The 22022-nt window shown below is 41.8% G+C and overlaps 1 protein-coding gene across 3 annotated transcripts in view; it reads right to left on the bottom strand.

Annotated features, from left to right (window-relative positions):
• Positions 1–22022, bottom strand: part of HECW2 (HECT, C2 and WW domain containing E3 ubiquitin protein ligase 2) — a 215896-nt gene that overhangs the window by 24492 nt on the left and 169382 nt on the right. For all 3 annotated transcript variants that reach the window (XM_044290314.1, XM_044290315.1, XM_044290317.1), the window contains 8 exons: positions 19298–19422; positions 16215–16400; positions 13676–13810; positions 9587–9689; positions 6631–6727; positions 6001–6084; positions 4934–5043; positions 1845–1965 (listed from right to left, as the gene is read on the bottom strand). In XM_044290314.1, coding sequence (XP_044146249.1) covers positions 1845–1965; positions 4934–5043; positions 6001–6084; positions 6631–6727; positions 9587–9689; positions 13676–13810; positions 16215–16400; positions 19298–19422 — 961 coding nt within the window. The remainder of the gene's footprint in view (positions 1–1844; positions 1966–4933; positions 5044–6000; positions 6085–6630; positions 6728–9586; positions 9690–13675; positions 13811–16214; positions 16401–19297; positions 19423–22022) is intronic.

Below are 22022 nucleotides of genomic sequence, written 5' to 3'. Positions count from 1 at the left end.
TGCGTTGATAGCACAGGCTGCAGATGGCAACACTTATCAGCAGCTGACACATTAAAAAAAGCCCACACTGCGGAGCCATGTGCCGGCATCCTGGGAGCACAAGATGTGACCGTGCATGGTGGATGGCTCGCTCCAGATACATTTGCAGTCTGCTTTTTGCCTCCTGTGCCCTGTGAGTTCTGCCTGCCGCTCCGTCTCTTCCTCTGAACTCCACTCCTCTTCCTCTCTTATGGGCATCCACGTGACGTCCATCGACATGTCATCATCGTCACCTTCACTACCACTGACATTAGAGATCTTGGAGTAGGCAGCAACAGCGGGGGAGCACCCTCCTTGGGCTGATCTGGGTACTGTCGTCAGATCGCTGGGTGGCGGCCGTTGCTTACCGATGCCAAGAATGGCTGCGCATCGGTAAGGTCTGGGAATGGATGGGAAAATAATTCTTCTGACTCGAGTGGAGGGGCTATGGTGGTGGTGGTGTATTTGGGGGTGCACACAGGAGAGAGTGAGGAGGGTGCAGAAGCGGAAGGCTGAGTGAGCCACTCAACCAACTCTGGTGCGCCCTTTGAAGTTATATATATTTACATTTAGCCATTGACTACTAGTTGCCTAATCTTGCCATGTGTTTTTCTTACTGATTAAAACTTAGCTCTTATTGTTATTTAAATATTTCCTAACTGACTATAAAGGGTTAAAAACTAGTGGGTGATCTCCTATCTATAGTGCTTGCATTGGATATAACACTTCATGAGCTGGTAGCACCTGCACCTGCCTTACCCCTACCATCCCTGTGGAACGGTCTGCCTCTTCCTCTGCCTGTCCGTAGAGAAGAGCAGTATTTGTGGAAGAAGATATATCGCACCCCTCAATCAGTATTTGGCGGAAACAGGTATATGGCACCTCTCAATCAGTATTTTGTGGAAGTAGGTGTATCGCAGCCCTCAATCAGTATTTGGTGGAAGAAGGCATATAGCAATAGCAACCCTCAATCAGTATTTAGTGGAAGAAGGTATATGGCACCCCTTAATCAGTATTTGTCGGAAACAGGTATATGGCACCCCTCAGTCAGTTTTTTCTGGGGCAACAGGTATATCACACCCGTTGCAATTAGTTACTCCAATAGCGTTTGTCCCTCTATCTAGCTGCAGTATCGCAGCAGAACCGCACATAACTGCTGCACAATACAAATGCACTATAATATAATTTCTGTTATACTTATAATATACTTTCTATCACACCCATCGATAGCACACCTATACCAGTCCTTAAAAGTTTTTTTGTGGTCCTATTAGCTAGCGTTTGGTGTCCCTAACTGTCCCTGCTCCAGAATGCAACCTCTCCCTACACTGGCAAAACACATAATGTAAAATAGCTGCCAGATCGGGTTTTGTTATAGGGTGGGGGTGTGTCCATGTGCTGAAACATCTCAATTGACTGTCCTGTCCCACCTGATGGATGGGTTATGGGTCAAAGTTTGGCACTATGCAAAAAAATATGGCGCGTGCGACGATCGCCATATGTTCGCACGTTCGGCGAATCGCAAACGAGCAAAGTTTACTGCAAAACGACTGCAAGGGCATCTCTACTAGCAACCACAGAGTATCCAAGGTTTGACCAAAAGCTGCTGTTTACCTGCAATAGCAAGCAAAAAGGCTATGGACACCTTTGGGGCAATCTTTTACTATTGCATTTTACTAATTTTGGGCTAAAATCATTTTAAAAAATGCTCTTTCTGAGATACAGGGATTAATAAAAAATCTGTCTGTTTGCAAGCTGTCACAGTGTGTTTTCTTTGAATCCTGTCATCTGTGATTTATTTAATATAAAACATACAAAAATCTCACTTTAATTTCCCAGGACCTTGACCATATCCTTTAGTTTCCAGCTTACGGTAGAAATTTCGTAACTTTGCTTCAAAGTCTCTTTTGTAAGGTGCTGGTGCTCTTGCATTGGCACGTTGGGTACCTGCAATAATAAGATCATTTATACTTTATCCATAAGTAAATAAATCCGGTTACTTCAAGGGAATTTATCATCTGTATTTTTTTTACTAATTTAGATCCAGATAGGGAAACATATTCTTTTTATTTCAAATTTGTTTATTTTTTTTATTTCATTAGCTGTACATGATAAGGGGGCAGCCATCTTGTCTGAGCTGTTGTTCACGGTCTTCAGAGATATGTTCTTCCTGCCTAGTGATGGTTCTTGCAAGACAGTCAAGTCAGCTATCTGGGTATCATACAGTTTCTAGTGCCATTGCACATACTGTTTGCTTGTCAGGCATCATATAAATGCGAAAGAGGCAATTGTGGGTGAGGATGGCAAGAATGTTCAAACCTTATGGGTTGAATTTGCTACCGTCTGGTGTGAATTGAAGCCACTTCACTGAGGACCTTGCAATGCCTCAATGTAGAAGACTCAACTTGAATTTCCCCATGGTGGGACTATTAACCCTTTGCTATACAGCGCTAGAGAAATGTGCAAATAATGCAGATCGCAATAATTAAAGTCTTTAGATGTGGTGATCAAGTGAGATCACGGCATGTAAAGGGTGAAAAACCCAGAAGCTCATGCTTCTTACCAGCATCCTCTGCGGCCAATGAAAATGCTAGTAATTGATTTCAATGCACTGGGTCTCGCTGAAGAGACCCAGAGTATTGAAGCTGAAATTTTTAAATTGGCCACCAGGTGGCAGGCCAACATAAGAAATAAGCAATTCTCAGTAATAAATGGATTTTAAAAATCCATGATTGCTCAGAATAAAAAAAAAATCTGTATAATAAAAAATAAATACATAAATATCATAAAATATAAACATTATGGGTATCATCGTTACGAAAAACACTCGTACTATTAAAATATAAAAATATTTTTCCAATATGGCGAATGGCGTAATGGAAAAAAGGATCAAAATGGCCAATTTGCAATTTTTTCAGTGCTTCTCAATTGATTTTTACACTGTTTAGACATAAAAAAATATATACATATGTGGTATTGTTGTAATCGTACTGACCCAGAGAATGAAGGACAATTCAGTTTTGCCGCAAATGGAACAACGTGGGAACAAAACCTGTAAAATAGTGGAGGAATTGCGTTTTTTTCAATTCCACCCCATTTGGAATTTTTTTCCCCGCTTCCCACTACATTGTATGCCATATTAAATGGTGGCATTAGAAAGTAAAACTTGTCCTGCAAAAAATAAGCCCTCATACAGCTATGTGAATGGAAAAGTAAAAAATTTATGGCTCAAGGAACATAGGGACGAAAAATGAAACCGCAAAAACAAAAAAACCTCTGGTATCCTAAGGGTTAATAGATTCTCTTATCTTACTTTGAGACTTTTTAATATTTTGTAATTGGATTAAAAACCGGCTGAAGGACCATGTCTAGAGAATTGTGGTCAGTGATTCCGATTCTGAATGGTCCTGGGTGATAAGTGGCGTACCCCAAGGTTCAGTGCTGGGTCTGATGATATTGAGGATGGAATTAATAGCACGATTTTTGCAGATGACACCAAGTTACAGTGCATTCCGAAAGTCTTCAGACCCTTTCACTTCAATCAACTAAATTTACCACAAGTGGACTCAAATCAAGGTGTAGAAACATCTTGAAGTCAATTAAGAGGACTAGGAGGCCTCCAAGTGTCAAAGCAAAGGGTCTGAATACTTATGTCCATGCCAAATTTTTGTATTTCCTTTTCAATGAATTAGCAAAAATTTCTAAAATTCTGTTTTCACTTTCTCATTATGGGGTACTGAGTGCAGATTAAGGGGGGAGAAAGCTATTATTTTAGCACAAGGCCACAACATAACAAAATTAAAAAAAGGGACAAGGTCTGAAGGTTTTCTGAATGCACTGTATGCAGTATTGTGCAGTCTGTGGAAGATGTCCACTCTCAGTGTTTGGGCATCAACTTGGCTTCAATGGATAAATATAAAGTTATGCACCTGGGTACTAATAATCTGCATGCATCATATGTCGTAGGGAGAGAGTCACTTGTAGATCATAGATTAAATATCAGGATGCAATGTCAATGAGCTGCTTCTAAGGCTAGCAGAATAATGTCATGTATTAAAAGAGCCATTGACTATAGGAATAGAGATGTAATATTGCCATTTTACAAAGCATTGGTGCGGCCTCATCCGGAATATGCAGTGTAGTTCTAGGCACCAGTCCATTGCAAGGATGCCCCGGAGCAGGACACAGTACAAAGGAGAGCAACTAAACTGATAAGGGGCATGTAGTATGGTCTTATTTATGAGAATAGATAAAAATAATTAAATGTATCTAGTTTTGAGAAGAGCAGTCTACGGGGGGACAAAATTAACTTACCGTATATAAAAAATATAAATGGGCCGTGCAAAAAATTTGGTGAAAATCTGTTCCATGTAAGAGGATTGGAGAAGAAAAAGTTCCATCTCCAGAGGCGTCAAAACTTCTTTACTGTAAGAACTGTGAATCTATGGAATAGTCTACCCCAGGATGTGACCACAGCAGGAACAGTGGATGGTTTTAAAAATAAAAAACTTGAAAATGAATTCTTAGAATTAAATAAAATGTATGGTTATGAAAATGGGTAGAAGTCTGGGTCTCACTTCCCTTAATTCACATCCTCTCCCGTGCCCTGGTTGAACTGGATGGACTTATGTCTTTTTTCAACTGTAGTAACTATGTAACAACGTCTATATAGGTCAGACCCTCCCTCCCATAATGCATATAGCAATGTCAGCATAAAAAGATCAAAACATTGGTGGGTTATAGGAGGCACAAATACAAGACCTAAAATGTAAATGACAAAACTGCTGCAAGGGAGCTGGCGTAGATTTAGAAGCAGCGGTGGATTTGTGGAAGTTACGTAGAGGCTGGCCAGGGCCTTATTAAGACTGGCATTTTAGACGTATGCCGGTATTGTATAGCACAGAAAATACTGTACCGGGTGAATTCTGTGGAGAAGACACAGGGGATCCTCGGGGAGACTGACAGTAGCTGGGAAGAAGTAAGGCATGTGGTGGAACATAGGACATTATTTCTTCTTCAAAAAGGCTGGATCAAAGAAAAGAAGAGAGTGTAACTATTTAAAGAAATGAAACGGCAGAGAAATTTGCAACAAAATCTACATGACAATATCTGGACATTAACGTGGGTTTGACCAAAGATTTTCAAGGGGTTGTCTAAGATTGTAATATTGATGACCTATGCTTAGGATAGGCCATCAATATCAGATAGGTAGAAGGCCTCACTAACCAGCAGCTTGAAAAAGCCATGGCAGCGTCTTCATTATTTACATTGGTCCATACACCTGAATGCCACACACTTAAAGGGGTGTTCCAACACTTTTTAAATGATGACCTATCTTCTGGGTAGGTCATCAGTATCTGATCGGTGGGGGTCCAAAACCCAGGATCCCAGCGATCAGCTGTTTCAGAAGGCAACGGCGATCCTTTGAACACTGCAGGCTTCTCGCAGCAGCATACAGTGTATAGTGGCTGTGCTTGGTATCGCAGATAAGTCCCATTCCATTCAATGAGGCTGAGTTGCTCCTAGACCATGTGACCGATGAATGTGACATCTTACAGGCTAGGGCAGCGCTAAAGCCCGCCCATTAGTGCCGGTGACATCACCGGACTGACTGCTAGGCGGAAGCCTCCGCCTAGCTTACACATGGAGAGCCTGGTACGCCACCGGATCTCCAGAAAAAGCCGAAATGCTCCGATGCTCAAGTCAGAGGGGCTGAATGGGGGAAGAAGGGGATATGTCCAGGTTCAGCTCTGAACCCGGACAACCCCTTTAATTATTTGGATTTCTTTTAATGTGTGTGAAAAGGGACCTTCAAACTCCATTTCTGCAGGAGGCCAAGGAAATCATTCTGATATGGTATCAGAATTGATGGCATAATCTGCACTGTTTGAACCCTCCACGAATAGGATATTACCAGCTTTGGACTGTGCCACAGAAAGTACTAACAACTGAAAAAAAATCATTGTAAAATGCAAACCTTACCTGAGCAGAATAACGAGATCTGCATCACCGGAGAGGCGGACTAGTCCTGAGGGCCCTTCTACTCGAATAAACTGTATCTTTTCCCTGAATTAAAAGTAAGTGTGACATCAGTACTTTATTTATTTTATGTACTTATATAGCACTGACATATACCGCAGCGCTTTACAGACATTGGCATCACTCTGTCCTCAATGGGGCTCACAATCAGTAGGTCTTTGGAGTGTGGGAGGAAACCGGAGAACCTGGAGGAAACCCACACAAACACAGGGAGAACATACAAACTCCATGCAGATGTGCTTCATCTTATATATTGAAGCAGTGTACAGCTACAGCAGTGGACTGGGTGTGTACAGTAAATTGACTGGAGCTCCCACTATGACGGCGGACACCCCGTGTAGTCCGTAGTCTCCCAGGAGAAACAGGAGACGCAGCCAGACTGCTGTTATTGGGGGCAAATCAGACTGAACAGACAGAAACCAACAGCATAATATGGGTATAGTGTATGGTATATTACATGTTATATAATGGATCAAACATTGTTCAGGCACACCACTAAAACAAGAATTATTATTTAAATTATTATATTATCATTGAATTATTGCTTAAAAAAAAGATGAAGGAAATTTCTACCTGAGTGCATGATTCCTGCAGAGCTCGTGCTGACGCTCCTGTAGAATTTCAAAGATGTTTGGCTGACGTAAAAATGCAACAATTTTCTCATTGTAACCTGTATACGAGACAAAAATCCAAGGGAAAAGAGTGGGTGTCAGAAATGATGTAGCCAATAAGCCTAAATTATAACGTATGTGAGGTTTGCTTGTTACCGCGGCTCTGTGTTACTATATGAGAGGATTTCATACTGCAAGCACGTGGAAAGCAGACACTAATGTATGGAATTATATAATGTAATGTATTATATGATGTAATGTATGTCATAATAAAAAGTTGCTATAGATAGCTAATGTGGACTGACATGAGTAACAGGCAGCAGACAAATATACAGGCATACCTGTGCTGGCAGCTGTTATAACCATACTGCTTACATACAGCTGTTATCACTAGAGTTGAGTGAAGCGAACTTTGGATGCTTCATCTGAAGTTGCTTTGTTTAAAACGTCGTAATAATACTGTACGGAGATCCGTCTCCCTACAGTATTAGAATGTATGGGCTCCAGTGAGCCGAAGTAAGTTATTCACGAAGTCGCGCGTGACTTCGTTGAATAAAAATCAACCACCTTGAAACTGAATTCTGCTTCGGTTCCGACTAGTACAGCTGTTATAACCATACTGCTCACATACAGCTGTTATAACCATACTGCTCACATACAGCTGTTATCACCGTATTGGTCACATACAGATGTTATAACCGTATTGGTCACATACAGCTGTTATAACCATACTGCTCACATACAGCTGTTATAACCGTATTAGTCACATACAGATGTTATAACCGTATTGGTCACATACAGCTGTTATAACCGTATTGGTCACATACAGCTGTTATAACCGTATTGGTCACATACAGCTGTTATAACCGTATTGGTCACATACAGCTGTTATAACCGTATTGGTCACATACAGCTGTTATAACCGTATTGGTCACATACAGCTGTTATAACCGTATTGGTCACATACAGCTGTTATAACCGTATTGGTCACATACAGCTGTTATAACCATATTGGTCACATACAGCTGTTATAACCGTATTGGTCACATACAGCTGTTATAACCGTATTGGTCACATACAGATGTTATAACCGTATTGGTCACATACAGCTGTTATAACCGTATTGGTCACATACAGCTGTTATAACCGTATTGGTCACATACAGCTGTTATAACCGTATTGGTCACATACAGATGTTATAACCGTATTGGTCACATACAGATGTTATAACCGTATTGGTCACATACAGATGTTATAACCGTATTGGTCACATACAGCTGTTATAACCGTATTAGTCACATACAGCTGTTATAACCATATTGGTCACATACAGCTGTTATAACCATACTGCTCACATACAGCTGTTATGACCAAACTGCTTTCATATATACATGTACAATGAACAATTTTTATCTTGAATCTGCTAACTTGCTGCAACGTGATGTCACGTCAGAAAAGCAATTGAAAAAGTTTATTGCAATTATTTACCTGTAATAATAATTATTTATACTGTGATCTATTGCTCAACTGTTTATCCTGCCATCATACTCTGATGGTATGGACTTTTTTGGTTATGTTTTTTTTGGGGGGTGGGGTAACCTGTAATTTTTTATTGTACCATTTTGATGTACTTATAGCTTTTAATTGCTTTTATTTACTTTTTATTCAGTTTTTGGGGAGACTGGATGAACAAAAACCCCCCAGCAATTTTGGTACTCTTTTTTATGGTATTCACAGAATAATTTTATGGTATTCACAGAATAAATGAAATAACTTCTTAGGATATGTTGATATGGATGCGGTGATACACGTTTTATATATTTTGGATTTCATAATAAATACACTTTTCTAATAATTTTTATTTTATTTTTTTCCACTTGAATTTTTTTTTATTTTTTACTTTATGTATTTGTTTTACAAGGGCATTTAGATCACTTACATAATACGCTGTGCTCGTAGTGTGTAGGGCAGTACATTATAACTTTCCGTATTGATCGGACAAGTAACTTATCATTCCCTGCCTCCTGAATAGGCTTCTGTACATGGCAGATCCAGAGGCCATTGTTAAGTGTCCAGTTGCCATAGTCCTCTTTATCTGACCATTTAGATGCAGCAGTCACTATAGACCGTGGGACCTAAAGTAAAAAATTCAGGATCGGAGGTAGCTCTGTTCCTGGTCATCATAGTGGAAGCCCATCTGTATAGTACAGCCAGCTCCTGCAGCTGATGGTGCAGGCAAAACTGCTGTGTTAACGCCATCCTCACTGTATGCCATGAAGGGGAAGGAAGTCAGCCTTCTGCTAGAGGTATTAAGTCAAGGTGTGGTAAGGGGTTAAATTGTACATGAAAAATATGAAATAAACACGATAAGGTGGGGGATAGGTAAGAAAGGAACCTGTGAGGAGTAAGGGTTGGGAAGGAGAACATGATAACATCTCTGCAGGGCATCAGAGAGTCCAAAACCATGATATTAGATGTGAAGGGCAATCTGAAGGCCTATTTGGTATTGCAGCTTCCCACTATTTCAGTGTATCCTGAGAGAAATCCCAGATGCTGCCCATGGACAAAAGTGATATTGTTTCTATGACAAAAAAGACCCTTATATCTCACGGTTCTTATATCTCTTGGTATACAAGCTATGGCTTGTATATACTTTTGTACATTTTGTATATCACTTATTGTATCATTTGTTTTAGCTATTATTTTTCTTCGTGTTGAAGTTCAAGGCTTTAGCAAGTGATTGTTAAAACAGCAAGAAAATAAATCCACTTTGTCAGCTCCTGACATACATCTTTATATTTAAGGTGCCCAGCCCTGCGATATGCAAGGGCCATAAACATTACATTAGTTGAACAGACTTAATTTTCATAAGGGATTTATACCTCAGTGTATTGTAATACATTTAACAGATTACTTACCTAATGTCATCATATCTTGATAGTGACTTCTACTGACTGTGTTAAAAGTACTGGATGGCCTTGGTAAAACTGGTGGGCCTGAATGACGGGCATTATCTCCAACCTGTGTGAAAAGAGGAACAAAAGATAATACAAGGCTATAAAGAGAATATAAGTGTCACACTTCGGTGTGGGAGTGAAACCCACACCAAACGTAGGAGGGAAAGGGGTGAGGGGAGAAGGCCTAGAAACTAGGGAAAGGAGCTGATCACCTCCTAGAGAAACCCTAAACAAAGTCCTGATTGACTGAGGAAGGTGAGTTCATACACAGGAACCCTAAAGTCCTAACTCACCCTGTAGTACCCTGGTACTAATATCTGGACAAGAACCAACCTGTTCCTCCAAACGGTAGGATGAACAGGACTCTCCCTCAGGCCTAAACACAAATGGCAGGGAGAAGAGCAACACAAGAAAACCCAAACAATAAACAACTGAGGAAGGAGACACTTAAAGGGAGTCTTTCACGCCGATTGACCCTATTAACACATTTATGTCCACGGCATCCCCCCTATTAAAACTGTTCTTACCGTTAGTTCCCTGCTAGCATCATTCGTCCAAAAAACACTTTTATTCCGTATGCAAATGAGGCTGTGAAGGGGCGGCCTTACAACGGCCGGTGCCCAGGCCCCTGGGTCATTTTCACACCAATTCACTCCCCCTCCTCCGCGTCTGCCCGCCCATCCGCCGCGTCTGCCCACCCATGGTCTCTTCTTTATCTTTCCTCCTACTGTCCGTAATCCCGCGCATGCGCCGATGACCGCGATGTTCACAGCATCACGGCAAGAACGTAAGTTAGGCCCGGGCCGGCGCATGCGCACAGTAAACTGTGATGCCCGGCCAGACTGTGGTCATTCAATGCGCACGCGCCGCAATCCCGCGCTAATGTCAGCAGTACATAACAGCATGTTTTTTACCTTTCTCCCTGCAGCCGTTCTACTTTTACAAAATGCTAATGAGCCTCTAGGTGCTATGTGGGCGTAGATTCAGCACCTAGAGGCTCGGAAAACTAACCATGTTTCCCGCCCAGGTCCTCCGTTCTGCCCGCCCCGCTCCTCTTGATTGATGTACAAGTTCCATGCATCGTTCAGGAAATCCCGCGCCTACACCGTCCACTTCTTTATTCGGCGCAGTGAGTGAAGGCCGCGCTCCTGGTGCCGGCTTCCTCACTGTGACGTAGTCGGCGCAGTAAGGAAGCCGGCACCAGGAGCGTGGCATGCACTCACGGCGCCTGCGCCGAATACAGAAGTGAAGCTAGCTGACATGCAGAATCACACAAACAATTGGCGTGCACTTTCGCACTTTGCTGGTACTGTATTACGCTGTGGTTTTTCTGCACGAAAATCCACACAGAAAAACCACACGTAACACTGCATCGACTTACACGTAACACTGCATCGACGTAACACTGCATGGACTTACCTAGGCCATGTTCACATCTCGGTTTAGGAAATCTGATGCAAATGTCAGCTGTCGGACGGACAAAAAGCTGCTGCATGCAACAATTTCTGTCCAGCTAAAACCCGGCATTTATGCTGGAAAGCGGCCAGATCACCGTTGGACCTCATTGCAGTCAACCGGGGTCTGGCAGTGAAGTAGAGCCAGAACGGCCTGCCAGATCTCCTAACGAAGAGGCGAACAAGGCCTAAGATTGGCCTAAACGTTAAAGAAAATGCTGTGTTCACAATAGAAGACCTAAGTTGCAGGGGTATCGTTTCTAGAGTTGTCAGTCACCAGCAGACTACACCTGACTTGGTCTGTGAGCTGACGCCCTTATTTATTCCCAGTACAGTGAAATGGCTATTGATTTAAACAGTGCAAACGCACATGTTAAAGAGGCTGTTTGTAACTGATGACCTATCCTCAATTAGAGAGCAAAAAATTATTTTGTCACGAAGTGCATTTCTTTGTAAGTAGTGGGTGCAATGACAGAGAACGGCGATTGTGTCGGTCCCCGTCAGTATACCCCTCAGATGTCGCGTTCATAGCTGATCACGGCATCTGAGAGCAATAATACAGTGTAAAATAGAAAACAATGTATAAAATCATACTTACATCGTCCATTTGATCACGAAGAGCAGGCCGCCGCCATCTTGATTGAAGATCTAGTGCGAAATATAGAGCAAACTATGGTGACGTCATTCATCACCGCGCACGAGATCTTCAATCAAGATGGCGGCGGACGGCTTTTACGTGAAAATTAATGAACTTTAAAGGGAACAACTGGAACGTAGGTGAGACATTGTATGTCTACTGGCACTGGATATACAGTAGAGGTCAAGGGGTACAAGTTTAGATAAATGGCCGTGTCTGTTCATACTAGTAATGCTCTTATTCCAGTAGATGCGCCAACACTGTCCTCCAGCCAATGAGCAATAATGGTTGAGCAAATGAGTGTGATGTCATTGGCAGTAGTGGGGCAAGCAGAGATGACATCACAACTTTGTATTCTCACCAGTGCGATTAGCAAGATCCATTGTAGACCCCAATTTAATGCATATTGGACTACAACCAGGGGGATGCTAACAACAATGCCTCTAGTAGGATATCACTTTGGCTAGGTGTGTGTTATAGTAACTTAGTAGGAATATGTAGCATGAAGTCTAAAATCCAGTGTATATATTCAGCAGACACAAAGATATTAATTACTATCACTAATCTGCCACATAGAGGAAGACGACATTTAGTAGGTGTGTTGTGGTCAAATCAAGGCTGAAACGTGTGGAAAAAAAATCTCATATACATCTCGGAAAACCCCTTTAATGGGGTTGGCCCATCATCGACAATGGGGGCATATCGCTACCATTCATTTATATGGGGCAACGGAAATAGCCGAGCCAGCACTTGGCTTTTTTTGGCGGCCCCATAGACATGAATAGAGGGCGGCTGCACATACACAGTGCGCCCTCCACCACCTTTCCCCGCTCCATTCTTGGTGTAGGTCCGGGTCCCAGAGATGGGACCCGTCCCCTTTAGACAATGGGCGCATATCCTAGCGATATGCCCCCATTGTCTATGATGGGCCAACCCCTTTAAGTATATTTAGCTATGCTTTATAACACCCTTAAAATGTATAAAATACACTACATGCACATTAGTTATCTACAAGCAACCTATCGTCATCCATACCAGACTTAGTTCTGCATTTGCGCTTATTCTTTGACTTTTCAGTTGAGTTGTAAAAAAGGTATTTTTTGTGGGAATTGTTGAGAAAGCAAATTATATCATATGACTCCTTCTGGAGATGCTGACTGGCTGAAATATATCATGTGATAAATCATTTAAAAAAGAAGTGTTTTTTTTTTTCCAGTCAGTCTGCTTGGTGAATACAATTACACCTGATAGCAAAACTGCATTACAGTATTAACACTGCTGCCCTTATTTTAAAAGGTCTTCCATGGTGGCATATTTTCTTTAGCCAATCAAGGACAACTCTTTTGGGCTTTAAAGGGGTTGTAAAAGAATTGTGTGTGTGTGTGTGTGTGTGTGTCTGGGAAGGGGTTGCCATAAACCCCAAATTCTTGCACAACCCCTTTAAGGACACAGTAATTTTTTTCCCCTGTGCATTCTGAAAACCGTAACCTTGTTTTACAATATTTGTATTCATAAATCAGAAGCTTAAACTGTCTACATATTGAAGTGCACAAATGAAGTGATATGTACACCTTTAGGACCCTTTTTTTTATTATTGCATTGTACTTATTTTTACAACTGGTCTTATTTAAAAATTTTCATCAGCCTTTAAGTTTCACCTACTTTGCAGACTGTTCTTTCTCCTTCTCACTGAAATCCATCAGACACTACAGATCACGCCGACAGAACTGCTCTCCCACAGATTTCCGTGAGAAGGAGAAAGAACAGTCTGCAGAGTCAGTCAAACCTGAAGGCTTTGAGGACAAACTGTTGAAAATGTATAGTAACCAAAAAATGCTTTTTAGTGCAAAATAAGTACAATGCAGCAGTAAAAAACATCCCCAAAAGGTGTCCATCGCCTAGTAATGGTAACGTAATGTAACGGTGTAAAATTCTATTATACAAAGGCACAGGACTAACCTCCCCAGCACTATGGCTGCGCTGCCTCGTTAAATGCTGCCGATGAAGCAATGCACTAGTTGGTCTGCTGCTTTGCAATGGAAGACGAGGGTCGATAAAAGTAGTGCTCCTGGAATTATGGTCAACAAAGAAAGGCTGTAAAAAACAAAAAAAATATTGTTACCATATGCCATTTGTAGTCTTAAGGTACGACCACACGACTCGGTCATGGGGCATTCGGGGAACAGCCGTGCTACAGGCAAGGAGCGGGCAGCCAATTAGGCCACAGCTTCTTATTAACCAATGAAGACAGTGCGGTCTTCAATAGTTAAATAGGAGGCAGTTGTGGCCTAATTGGCCAGGTGGTACTCGACCGCAGCTTGGCTGCTCCCCGAATGCCCCATGACTGCGTGTGCCGTGTGGTTGTACCCTTACAATCTTGTAAAATCTGCAATATGTCCGTATTTTCACAGGAGGTGCCTTTCAGAGAATTAATTGCAAATTTCGTCGATTTCAACTGGAAGAATAGTGCTACATTCTTCACTATTCTTTTTGTCAAAACAAAGAAATCCTTAAAGGATTCTGGTGAACCCCATCATAAGTTAAAAGGTGCTTTGGGCGCTTTACAATTGATGAACAGGGGAGGATTGGCCATAGACCTTACAGGGAAACTTCCCGGTAGGCTGATGCGCAGGGGGCTACTGAAGCCATCTTGATGGCCATAGACCAGGTACATAGTGATCTGATGCTCAACAGGTGCCCTCCTGAACTCAACTGTATTACCGTCCTCATGACTGTGATGGATACTGTGGCCGGGGCAGCAGTATTTTGTGCTGTATTTGGCTCTGCTGGGGCGATATTCTGTGCTACACTATGGTATTACAGGCCCCGCCTATTTTGTTGTCCCCGCCTACTTGTTTTGTCCCGTCTTCTATCAATTTGGACCCACCTACAACATGGGGCCACTTTTAGTTTTTTTTCCAGGCCCATTTTAACTTCCCAATCTGCCCCCGATTTTATCAATTTAAACCATGATTTTGATGTGAACAGAGCCATATGTGTGATACATTTTCTGATAACCTGAAACATTAATTTTGTCATTGTGGAATTACTTTTTCATTTGGATTTCTGTAATTTAAAAGCTATGGATACCTGGGCAATTTTTTTGTATGATTGCCTTTCACTTATTTTGAGCTAAAAATAATTTTTTCAGTTGGTATTGATTAAAAATGGTTAGCCATTTTGAAAAACAGGGGTTAAAAATCAGTCTGTTTGCCGAGTATCACCTCTCTGTCCTGTTTGCTCATGTGAAGCATTACCTCTTATCTCTTGATTTCGTAAAGACTCATTATAGCTAAACTCTTATCAAACTAGTAAGAATATGGCTTAACCCGTAGGATACTGGAGGTTTTTTCGTTTCTGTGTGTGCATTTTTCTTTCATATCTTCCTTGAGCCATAACTTATTTTTCTGTTCACATATCCATGGGCTTATTTTTTGTGGGACAAGTTGTACTTTCAAATGCCACCATTTAATATGGCATACAATGTAGTGTAAAGTGGGGAAAAAAAATCCAAAAAATGCAATTCCTCCAACGTTTTACGGGTTTTGTTCCCACGGCGTTCCCTTTGCGGCAAAACTGAAAGAGGGTTATCTTAACTTTTAATACTTTTTGCATACTAACGTTTATCCCCATTAGAGTGCTAGAACCTGGGATCTTTTGATCCTGTGTCCCATAAACCATAATAGAGAACTATTATGGTGAATCGGATTCTACCTCTCTGTCTGCTGAGCTGTGCCTCATGCACATCTTTGCAGCAGCCCGCTCCATACGAGCCCTTGCGCATAATGTAATACATGTACGGCATTATGTGTTAAGGGTTTACGTAAACAATATCAAAAATGTTTAGAGTTTAGTTCTTTCTAAAAGCAATTGAGATCTTTTTTTAGGCATAATTATCTCATCATGACTTTCTGGTAATTTATAGCTTTCTTTAAAATCTCCTATGATCTTCTTAAAGGCTATGGACACTTTCAGGCCTTTTTATGATTGCATTTTACTCATTCGGGGCTAAAAAAAATGTTTTCAATTGCTTTCTTTTATTAAAAATGCTCAGCTGTTTCCGAGATACAGGGGTTAAAAACCAGTCTGTTAGCAAACTATCATTTTCTTTGAATCTGACTGCTCATATGTAGCCTTTATCTCTCATGTCCTGACCTCATTATAGCTCAATTCTTATCAAGCTGATAAGAATATGGCTTAAATAAGTGTTTATGAGGTTAGGAGATAAGAGCTAAAGGCTACACATGAGCACTCAGATGACAGGATTTAATAAATACAGAAAATGACTGCTTGCAAACAGACAGATTTTTAACCCCTGTAACTCAGAAATGGCTAAACATTTTTAATAAAAACACCAATTTAAAAAAGGTTGTTGTTTTTTGCCCAAAATGAGAAATGCAAATCATAAAAAATGCCCTCATAGAGTTTAAACATATAAACCACCACAAAATGGATATTAATAGCATTCAATGACAATCAAACTTGATTGTGTTGATACCTTGCTTTGATGATCATGCTTCATTTCCCAGCCTCTTGGTAACTCCAGTTGTTTATTGGCAAATACATTTAAAAATCCCACAAGATCTCGATTGTGTTGATAGCGCTCAAAATGATGAGTGTCTCTCCGAACTTTGGTTATCATATGCTTTAAACATGTGTTATTTGTAAACATGCGATAGGCACTCTAGAAATATAGAAGATATAGGTGAAAGAGTAATAAACAGTATACATATAATGCAGTACAAACTACAGTACATCCGTCTGATAGCATCAGGTTTAGGGTCCATTCACACGTCCGTAGTGTATTGCGGATCCGCAAAACACCCGGCCGGCACCCCCATAGAACTTACTATTCTTGTCCACAATTGCGGACAAGAATAGGACATGTTCTATTTTTTTTCCGGAGCCGCGCTCCGGAAACGCGGATGCGGACAGCACACTGTGTGCTGTCCGGATCCATTACTGTCCCATAGAGAATGAATGGGTCCGCATCCGATCCGGATAATTGTGCAACGGTTCGGACCCGTTTGAATGGACCCTAAATCGACTTCTGCTCACTGGATACAGTTTGCCCTCTAACAGTGCGTCCTCCTGTGTCAGTGTAGCAAAAGAAAGGTACATCAGGGACTTATGCCACTCGTCTAGTGTAAATAACTCAGAAAATTAATTTCTGAAACACCTGGTTCACTTTTTTTCAATTAAAAATGTCTTCCACTTATCGTAAATTGTCCAGACGTCTGGGACATTGAGCTTTTTGTTTCCATTGCATCGGAGTGTTTGACACATGCACACTGGAAAACTGGGGGGAGCCCATATTAAGTTTTGTTGCAAGGCCCTATTAGATCTGTGTATGCCCGGGTAAGTATATGAAATGCTGTATATAGTAGGGTTCTTCATAATAGACAGTTGAGACCATCTTCTTGCATTTTGTATGTTTTTATTGCTAACCTTACAGAATTTTTTCACTTGAAACCCCAATAAATACTTATTGAAACTTGGTGTTCTGTCCCCAGATTCAGTTCCAGTTGTTTCTGTCTCATTATCAGTTGACATGGCATTTTAACTGTTGTAATTCATTTGCATTACATTGTGTGGTAACAGCACCATCTATTGATGAGTTTAGGTATTTCACCCAGCCTGTTTTTCTCTATGCATTATGGGAGTCCCAGTGCATTGTGGGTAGTTCCTGGTTCTTGCTAGTCTTGTGCTGGTACAGCAAACAGCCACCATCTTATGTCTCAGCAACCATGCTCTCTCACTGGTTTCCCTGTCACATCATCTGTTATTCAGCCTGTTTTTGAGCATAGTCGGTAAGAGCACTATCTATGTGTCATTTACTGCATTGTATTATGTTTCTTGTATTGATAGCTCATTACTATCATTGTATTATATCATATACTGAATGTATAGCAGGTTAATCTGTGTTTTATGCCATATACCATGGTATTTTATGTTCTAAAATACTACTGTTTTATTCTGTAGTTTCACCTTTCCTGTCAGTCTACGAGCAATAAAGAGAACCTTAAAGCGGAACAGTCTCTTTTCTCTCAGAGGACAAAAAGGTTTAGCTACATGTCAGATTACACACCGTGCTAACGTGTATGAGGACAGTATACTTGGAAAATCGGTATTCACACAACTGAGCTGTATGGAGCCAGAATACTTCAGCTAGAAACTTGGCGTTCCTACTGCATTTCTATATGCCTGTGTGTAATGGATGTGGATCCGCTGTGTCACCAAACAGATCTGGCTTGGGGCAACTCCTAAGGGTGTTATCCAAGTGGCCCCTATACAGGCATCTGGACTCCCCTGTTTAATCTCCCACCGATTTAATGCCCTCTGCCTTTGTTTACTGAACTACAGTGATGACATCACGTCGACACAAGTGATGACTGAAGCCAATGCTGAGGTCAGTGATTGGCTGCAGCAGTCACATGTTTTCAAGGTGACTTCATCACGGCAGACCAGAGGGGAGCACTGGAGTGTTAGTGCTGGAGAACTGTGGGATTTACCAGGTAAGCAATGGTTGTTGATCCTGTACAGCCCCTTTTAATTATGCCCAATAGCAACTACAAAAATCGAGGATGAACAGCAGTCCTTAGTATAAGAGTAGTGGGTGCTCGTCTCCAAGGGGGTGGTAAAATCCCCCAAAGGTAGTGTGAAAAAAAACAAAAAACGGAGACAGCACGTCCACACTTGTGTAGCATCTGGATTAAATTCCAGAAGTTTGGACGTGCTGTCTCCGTTTTTTTTTTTTTTTTTCATCTTTATTGTTCAATAGCAACTACAGTCACATCTGATTATAAGATCAATTGTACCAACTCATCAGTTAGGAGAAATGAGTGCGATATAAAAGAAAAACTAAGGGGATCATTTAATAAACAGAAATACGCCTGCAATCTGCGACTTCACCCCGCTCACGCCAGCACCTCTACATAACTCTGACGGTTCCTCTGCCAGCGCAGGGCCTTATTAAGATCAGCGTCTAAAATGCCGGTCTTAATAAATGTCCCCCAAAATTTATTTTGCTAAATACCTTAGAAAAATCTGAATTTGCCTTTCAAAATCTGGGTTACAAAAATCAGGGCAAAGTAGAAATTTTGCCCATGACAAGCAATCAGATTTCCACCATGATTCTTCTAGTGGTGACAGGTTATCCATCCAGCATGAGTAGTAGTGAGGGCAGTGACAGAATACATGCAATAGGTGCAATCTGTGCAGTGATAGATATGAAGTCTGAGCCTGCAGTCACAGCCTCTTCCAACTAGCCCTTACCAGATGTATGCTAGCAAAAAGGAGAGGACACATAGAAGGGAGACTGCAGAATCAGACTATGCATTGGTTGCAGTCTGTCATGATACGTTTTGCTATGGGGCCCCTAATAAGATCTGTGTACACCCCTGCTTCAAACCAATTAAAAAGACACTTCCAAATCAACAAATTTAGCATCAGTGACAGACCCTTCCATCTTAATAATTGTACGGTCCATAAAGCAATAAAAACCTCATATGTCCATTGTGACAGGTAAACAGTACTACATTGCATAATCCAAGAACTATACATATAATCTTGTCTACTTACAGGGTTTGAATGCAAAACTGTAAAGAACTCTGGATTAGTAAGAAATTTCACAGGAGGGGAATTGAGCAACAAACTGAGCCTGGACCTTGAGGTAGAATGAGGAAGAGCATTCTCCCTCCGGAAATCTGCAAAAAAAAAAAAAAATTTAAAAAACATTTCTTTACTTTTTTAATGTATTATCCAGTGTGTAGTCTACTTGAAAGGTAAAATAATTACTGTACGATTAAAGCTCTTCTCTGATTTGAGAACCACACATCTCTTCATAGGTCAGTGCTTCCCACTGGGGGAGCTATGATGTCAGATATTTGTCTCTGCCCACATCTCATTAGAATGGGCGCCCTTCATTATGTCTAAAAATGTTGTGCTTAGTTATTTTTCAAGTGCTTAAATTTATATGTTTCAACCGGACTGGTCTTGCAATTTTTACAGGGAGCATCACTCTTCCATGGTAAAGGGGGTGCTGAATTACCCCTCAGCAAACAATATTGCCGCAAACAATAAATTCTGGCACGCTGTTCCTCTGGCGCAACAGCATATCGAAGGATTTTAGCGCTAGTGTGAAAGTAGCCTAATCTTAAGGGTGTTATTCAGGCAATCCCCTGGCATTCACCCTGTAACCCATGTACAGGGATCTGGACTTTGCTGCAAGGGAGAAACCGAACGACTAACTTCTGGGATAGCCCCAGTATAGATGGCAGCAGACCCACTGGGGTCATGGACTCTGGTGCAAGCACAGGGAGCTCATGGTACAGAAAATGCAGGAAAACCGCAGGGCAGACTGAACGGGCTCCTAGACTGGAAATTGATATTTTGAGATCCAGGCAGCACAGCAACATGTAGACACAGGTTAGGCTTGAGAGCAGGGTGCTAGTGAATTAAGCCCTCACACACATCAATCAGCAGAAAATTTAAAAGTTACAGGTTTCAAAATCTATTGATGCAAAGTAATTTAAAAAAAGGTTTTTCATTTTTTTTTTAAGGTTAGTTAACCCCTTCATGCATTTGGACATCCAAACTGCTTACTGGGGCTGTGACACTATAAAGTGTCACAGCCCCGGAGTCTCCGCTCTCCCTGAAAGCAGAGACACCGGAGAAGCCGGAAAGGGACCAATCAGAGTGGTCCCTCGCCGGCAAGCGCTCCGATTGGGCTCCGATAGGTTAGTCTTTACAGACTAACCAATCCGAGCCTGTTTCAGGCTGTGATCTCCACACTGGAGATCGCAGCCTGAAATCGTGTAAGACCCCTTGTGTGCCCCTTATGTCCGTGGCCCCACAGTGCCTCTGATAATGCCCCCCATATGCCTCCAGATGCCCCCATTGCCCCATGTAGCCGGCTTCACTGTGATGGCAGCGGCTCAGGAACTGAGCCGCTGCCATCAGCAGAGAGTGTTAGCTGTAACTTACAGCTAACACTCTGCTGCAACGGCCGAAATTGGTGATGGCACCGATCTTGCCGTTTAACCCCATAGATGCCATGGTCAGTAGCTGCCCGCAGCATCCATGGGGTTGAGAGGGAGGGAGCTCCCTCTCTCTTCCATCAGGCTGCTGCTGCTGCGATGGCAGCAGCCCGATGGTTACCATGGCAAAGGTGTCTGGGCTCCCATGTATCTAAGGCCTAGTTCACACGACCGTATGGCTTTTTCAGTGTTTTGCGGTCCGTTTTTCACGGATCCGTTGTTCCGTTTTTTGTTTCTGTTGTGTTACCGGATCCGTCTCACAAATGCATTGCAAGGACGGATCCGTCTCTCCACTTGTCATGCGGACCGACGGATCCGTCTTGTACATTTTTCTCATTTTTACCGATCTGCGCATGCGCATTCCGGAACGACGGATCCGGCATTCCGGTATTCTGAATGCCGGATCCGGCGCTAATACATTCCTATGGGAAAAAATGCCGGATCCGGCGTTCAGGCATGTCTTCAGTTTTTTTCGCCGGAGAGAAAACCGTAGCATGCTACGGTTTTCTCTTTTGCCTGATCAGTCAAAACGACTGAACTGAATACATCCTGATGCAAACTGAACGGATTACTCTCCATTCAGAATGCATGGGGATAAAACTGATCAGTTCTTTTCCGATATAGAGCCCCTGTGACGGAACTCTATGCCGGAAAAGAAAAACGCTAGTGTGAAAGTACCCTAAGGTGAGTTAAATTATTTTTATTTTATTTTTAACCCCTCCAGCGCTATTTTCCTATGCATTCTGTATTCAGAATGCTATTATTTTCCCTTATAACCATGTTATAAGGGAAAATAATACAATCTACAGAACACCGATCCCAAGCTCGGGTACCAAACACGCGCGATTTTTCTCACGCGAGTGCAAAACGCATTACAATGTTTTGCACTCGCGCGGAAAAATCGTGCGTGTTCCCGCAACGCACCCGCACATTTTCCCGCAATGCCCGTCTGAAAGAGGCCTTAGTGTAAGTGTAACACTGACTATACAGTGCATTGCAATAAATGACTATTGCAATGCACTGTACACTACGTGCAGAATTATTAGGCAAATGAGTATTTTGACCACATCATCCTCTTTATGCATGTTGTCTTACTCCAAGCTGTATAGGCTCGAAAGCCTACTACCAATTAAGCATATTAGGTGATGTGCAGCTCTGTAATGAGAAGGGGTGTGGTCTAATGACATCAACACCCTATATCAGGTGTGCATAATTATTAGGCAACTTCCTTTTCATTTGGCAAAATGGGTCAAAAGAAGGACTTGACA

The sequence above is a fragment of the Bufo gargarizans genome, chromosome 4 (genome assembly GCF_014858855.1).
Source record: "Bufo gargarizans isolate SCDJY-AF-19 chromosome 4, ASM1485885v1, whole genome shotgun sequence".
Lineage (NCBI taxonomy): Eukaryota > Metazoa > Chordata > Amphibia > Anura > Bufonidae > Bufo > Bufo gargarizans.
This window is presented reverse-complemented; position numbering and strand designations above follow the sequence as displayed.